General features: G+C 53.4%; 1 protein-coding gene across 1 annotated transcript in view; it reads right to left on the reverse strand.

Annotated features, from left to right (window-relative positions):
* ADCK5 (aarF domain containing kinase 5) overlaps window positions 1-5,425 on the reverse strand; it is a 19,316-nt gene extending 13,891 nt beyond the window's left edge. Inside the window, exon 1 of the mRNA XM_003802318.3 lies at window positions 5,368-5,425. Coding sequence (XP_003802366.1) covers window positions 5,368-5,379 — 12 coding nt within the window. The 5' untranslated portion in view covers window positions 5,380-5,425. The remainder of the gene's footprint in view (window positions 1-5,367) is intronic.
* Window positions 5,426-6,000: the final 575 nt, after the last annotated feature.

The raw sequence follows: 6,000 nt of genomic DNA on the forward strand, positions 1-6,000 counted from the left end.
GGGCCCACCAAACAACAATAATGGCTGCAACCAAAAAATGGCCGGGCGCTGTGGCAGGCGCCTGTGGTCCCAGCTACTTGGGAGGCTGAGGCAGGAGACTCGCTTGAGCCCAGGAGTTGGAGATTGCTGTGAGCAGTGAAGCCATGGCACTCTACCCAGGGGGACAGCTTGAGGCTCTGTCTCAAAAAAAAAAAAAAAAAAGGAAAACCTAGGTAAGGAAGCCATTTGGAGCCAGGACAAGAGGTCCAACCGCAGCTGGAGCCAGGACAAGAGGTCCAACCGCAGCTGGAGCCAGTGTGTGCTACATGCCACCCACAGCTACCTGGCCCTCTGGCTCGAGGTCACGGAGGTTCTGATCTACTGCATAAAACCATAAGCTCACAGAGGAGTTGGCACCAGGGGGGCCTAGGACTCAGCACACATCACCAGTGACTCTGAAGACAGCCCAAGCAGATCAACATATGGGGTTTCTCAGAACACCATGATTCACGGGGAGAGCACCAATGCTGGCACAAACATTTGTTAATTCCTTCTACTTCTTTAAATATTTGCATTTTCTCATAATGAGAAGTAAAAAAGAAAAAAGTTACAGGAAAAAAGTAGAAGAATTTGTAGATTAGGCGTCCAAACAGACACAACAACAAACTCAGAGCATGAACCTTCACCATGTCCCAACTCAGAAAAAATACTCAAAAAGATGTTTCTAGGACAATAGGCAAATTGAGTAGGAAACAGACATTAGGAATTATCAGTATTTTAGGCATGAAAAGTTACCGTTACACTATAGAGTGTCATGGTTTAGGAGTGTGTACTGACATGTTTAGAGATTCTGTATTGAAATGTCTGTGACTTACTTTCAAATGGTCTAATGACAACAGAAATGTATGTTTTCCAATAGGAATAGAAAACAGCTAGGGTGGAAGACTGAGACAGGCATAGATGAGCAACAGGTATCCTTACCCAGGCTGCACCTCTGACTGGACGCCTCACTTCCTCTCTGCAGGAGGCCTGGCCCAGATGCTGGCTGGCTCCTGCTCACAGCACTGTACCTTCTCTTTTGGGGGCAGCCCCCATCTCTGAGCATATGTTCTGTTTCCAGCCACATGGGCCTGTCTTCTATTCCTCAGAAAGGTGGAGGATGTAGACTGGGCACTGTGGCTACATGCACCACTCTACCAATCAAGACAAACATTTTCTTTTTTTTTTTTTTCTTTTTTTTAAGACAGAGTCTTACTTGATCGTCCCTGGTAAAGTGCTGTGGCATTATAGCCCACAGCAACCTCTAACTGTTGGGCTCAAGTGATTCTCTTCCCTCAGTCTCCTGAGTAGCTAGGACTCCGGGCACCTGCCACAACACCCAGCTATTTTTAGAGATGAAGTCTCACTCTGGCTCAGGCGATCCGCCCACCTTGGCCTCCCAGAATACTAGGACTACAAGTGTGAACCACCTAGCCTAGCCCTTAAGATAAACATTTTCATGACTAAAAGTTGTAAAACATCTGCTGTAACACTGAAAGTCCCAGCCAAGAGGTGCATTTCAGAGATGAGGTGGCTGGTGTAGGGCAGGAGTCCTCAGCTGGGTGAGTTTGTGCCTGGGACATCTGGCACCAAATGGTGGTGCTTTTAGTTGTCCCACCATGGTGAACGGGTGCTTCTGCACAGAGGGGTTGGAAGCTTAGGGTGCTGCCCAACACCCCACAGTGCATAAGACATCCTGCCAAGGGAAATGCAGGTCGAGCTGGGCAAAGAATGCTAGGGTACACTCTGGACCAGCCTTGGGGGTGGGAAGCCTGGCTCCAGCATTCACTAGCTCTGTGCCTCAGTTTCCTTACCCATAAAGGAGGGATAACTACATCAATAAAGCTGGATCAAGGGAAAACTGACAATTGCAAAGCCCTTGGGCAGTGCCTGACGCACCAAGTTAGTTGCCCCAATGTGAGCTCAGTAAGCACAGGAGCAATGAAGTCATGCTGGGGTCACAACCCTAACAGGCTGGAGCCACTGTTCTCTCCAGGCCTTTCTGTGCCAAGCTGCCACTGGCCCCAACAGCCTCACCCTTCTCTCACCAGTCCCGCCGTGGCCCAGTCAATCTGATGTAAAGGAGATTCCCTAGGCCAAACTGAATTACTTGTGTTAAAAGAGTATCAGCTTCTGGGCACCAGTGGCTCCAAGGAGTAGGGCACCGGCCCATATACTGGAGGTGATGGGTTCAAACCCAGCCCCGGCCAAAAAAAAAAAATAATAATAAGAATATCAGCTTCCACAGCTTTTCAAAAGTGTGGAGAGGCAAGGTGGCTCACACTGTAATCCTAGCACTCTGGGAGGCTGAAATGGGTGGATAGCTTGAGCTCACAAATTCAAGACCAGCCTGAGCAAAGCCAAACCCCATCTCTACTAAAAAAGATCACCCAAGAGCTAGAGGTTGCTGTAAGCTGTGAAGCCATAGCACTCTACTGAGGGTGACAAAGTGAGACTCTGTCAAGAAAAGAAGAGTGGCTTGGCGCCTGTGGCACAGATGGCTGAGGCACCAGCCACATACACCTAAGGGGGTGGGTTTGAATTCAGCCCAGGCCTGCCAAAACAACAATGATGTCTGCAACAACTACAACAACAAAAATAGCCAGGCATTGTGGCGGGCGCCTGTGGTCCCAACTACTTGGGAGGTGGAGGCAGGAGACTCGCTTGAGCCCAGGAGTTGGAGGTTGCTGTGAGCTGTGATGCCAGGGCACTCTACGCAGGGGGACAGCTTGAGGCTATGTCTCAAAAAAAAAAAGTAAAAAGAAAAGAGAAAAACTAGTTGGGCATTGTGGCAGGCACCCATAGTCCCAGCTACTTGGGAGACTGAGGCAAGAGGATCACTTGAGCCTATACTGCACTCTATCCAGGAAGACTAAGTGAGACTCTATCTCAAAAAAAAGTTTGGAGAAGGGTTTACAGAGAACAAAGGAGGCTTTAGTCAACCGGAGGCAAAGGCATTTTACTCCTTTTTCTGCCATTTTACTCTTTAGAGGTTTGCTGCAAAGTTTCAGTGAAATGGCAGTCTACAGTGAAATGGGAACGAGTCCACCTGCTTACCTACCCCTACCTCTTCCATTGGAAGACTAGCCTTGATGTCCACAGTGAAATCTCATCCTGTGGAGAGGCCCTGACAGCCACCAGCAGAGAATGTTGCCCCAAAGGTTTGGGAGAAAAAGCCAATTCCCCTTACTGACAAATAACTTGAATACTGTCTTTTTTTTTTGGCCAGGGCTGGGTTTGAACCCGCCATCTCCAGTATATGGAGCTGGTGCCCTACTCCTTTGAGTCATAGGTGCCACCCTTGAACACTGTCTTCATATAAAGACAGTTCTTTTACAGAGGAAAATGCTAAATTTGCATTATTTTTTAAAAGACTGAAGCACTGGCCATACCCCTGGGTGCCTTGTGCCTCTTACATCCCCCCTAGCTGTCCTCAGAGGCTCCTGCAACTGCTACCTTACAGTGTCTGCCCCCTAGACGGAGCAGACCCATTTTTTAAGCGTCTCTGTGCCAGCAGGCACCCATCAAGACCTTGCTGCATGAGATCCATGGTGGCCAAACACAAGACAGACAGAACCCAAGGCCTGGCCAGGACTCTCTCCAGGCGACAGGAAGGTCACAGGCAGGAGATGGCAGTGGCTCTGTGGTGATCTGGCCCTGGACAGGACTCCACATAAACAAGGCCTTGAGCTGACTCCAGAGCTTGGCCCCTCCAGGACCCATGGGCCGTGTAAGTGCCTGGTTCCTCCCGTTGTGGAGTGCCCAGAGCTCCCCCGCTATCCTTTCTGAAATTCCCCAGCACATAGGAGGGGTCCTGTGGGGACAGCCAGCAGACAGGCCTTCCAGAGAGACCTCCCAGAATCCAACTAGGGCAATTCCCACTACACTACACATAACCCAAACTGCACCCAGGGCATGACCACCAAACCCTTCCAGACTGTGACGATCACACACTCAGGCTGACACTTGGTCCAGCAGCTCCCCTGGTCCCAGAGCCTCAGGGCTGCAGAAGATGAGCCGAGCCTCTCTACTTGGCCATACACGCTTCCTTACAGGAAGTGTGTGCATGGTTTGGCTGCAGATACAGAAACACCTCACTTTTCCAGGGCTCATCTGGAACACACTCGACCGCCTATAGGATAGCCAAAAGTCCTGAGTCCTGAGTGGTGAGACTCAAATGGCTACTCTACAGTTCACAGACCAAGGCATGTGTGCCCAAGCTACAGGCACAGCCTGGGTTCCCAAGGGGGTGCCAGGGGGTCATAGCTCAGCCTCCCCAGTAGCTGGGACTTGGGGATGCTGTGAGCTATGACCCCCTGCCTCCTGCAGATGAGATGGAGGCAGGATGGTTGCCATAGACAAGCCCACTGTGGCAGTAAGAGATAACTGCTGAGTCTCCAGGTGGTATCTGAAGGTTATAGCTGGGAGCATGGGCAAGGGGAGGTGGGCCTGGTGCTCCTCCAAGGCTGTGCACCCCTCTCATCCAGAAGCCTGCTGGATCCAGCAGCACTTACAGGTCACTTACAGGGCCAAGACCTACCCCATTCTCCCCTAAGGGCTGTCTAGAAGATGAAGGAACACACACAGGGGTGCTGTGCCACCACCTCATCTTTAAAAATAGCCAGGTGTTATGGCCTGTGCCTGTAGTCCCAGCTACTGGGGAGGCTGAAGCAAGAGGATTGCTTGAGTCCAAGAGTTTGGGGATGCTGTGAGCTATGACCCCCTGGCACTCTACCCAAGGCAACAAAGTGAGACGCTGTCTCAAAAAAAAAAAAAAAATCCCAAGTTTAAAAGGAACAATGCTGAGGACCCCCTGCCTCAAAGCTCTAAACGACTGCAGGAAAGGGCCTCATTCCTGGGGATCAAGGGCTCTCGCCTCCCACTGGAAGAAGTAACTTTGGGTCTCTGCTGCTGGGGATTTGGGGGTCTCTGAGGTCGAGGTCCGGGGGGCCTGCAGGGATTCTGGTCTCTAGGAATGGGGGTCTGGGCATCACTGTTGGAGGGGTCTGGGGGGCCTGCAGGGACTCTGGTTTCTAGGACGGCGGTCTGGGCGTCCCTGTGGGCGGGGTCTGGGGGCCTGCAGGGACTCTGGTCTCTAGGGTCGGGGCCTGGGGGGCCTGCAGGGACTCTGGTCTCTAGGACCTGGGGTCTGGGCGTCGCTGGGGGCCGGCTATGGGAGGCCTGCAGGAACTCTGGTCTTTGGGGGGACCTGCAGGGACTCTGGTCTCTAGGACCCGCGGTCTGGGAGTCGTTGGGGGCCGGGTCTGGGGGTCCTGCGACTCGGGATCCTCAGGATCCCTGTGGGCCAGGGAATAGGTCTCGGGGCTCTCCGGCCCAGCAAGTGCTCACCGGTCGCCACATCTCCCGGGGGCCTCGCTGCTCGGCTCTCGCCCCGCGCCGCCGTACATCTCAGCCCAGCAGTCCCTGCGGGTGGGAGGGCGCGCAGTGCGCACGCGTGTCACCGCCCACGAGCCCCGCCCTGGAGGCGGTGGGCGGGGACTGGAGCCCTCCCACCCCGCCCACCCCACTCTCTCCGCCTGCGCAGCTGAGTAGTGGCCCCTGGCGGCCACCGGTGGCCTAGCGTCCGGCGCCGGGCCCGTGCCCGACGAGACACGGGTTCAAATCCCACACTCGCCACGGGCGCCGTGCCCTTCGCGAACCAGTCACTGCAGCACGAGCTGCAGTAAGAAGCAGGTGTGGCGTGGGGTGGGGCTTGTGCTGTGTGACTGGGGAGGATCCCTTTAACTTCCTCCTGGCTCAGACCTGGCATGGTGGCTCACATCCCTGCACTCTGAGAGGCCGAAGCCAGTGGATTGTCGGAGTTCACAGGTTCGAGACCAACCTGAGCAAGAGCTAAACCCCCGTCTCTAAAAATAGCCAGGCGTTGTGGCAGGCGCCTGTAGTCCCAGCTACTCAGCAGGCTGAGGTAGGAATATCACTTGAGCCCAGGAGTTTGAGGTTGCTGTGAGCTGTGACTCTACA

This window comes from Otolemur garnettii, unplaced genomic scaffold (assembly GCF_000181295.1).
Source record: "Otolemur garnettii isolate 467f Iridium unplaced genomic scaffold, OtoGar3 scaffold00245, whole genome shotgun sequence".
Classification (NCBI taxonomy): domain Eukaryota; kingdom Metazoa; phylum Chordata; class Mammalia; order Primates; family Galagidae; genus Otolemur; species Otolemur garnettii.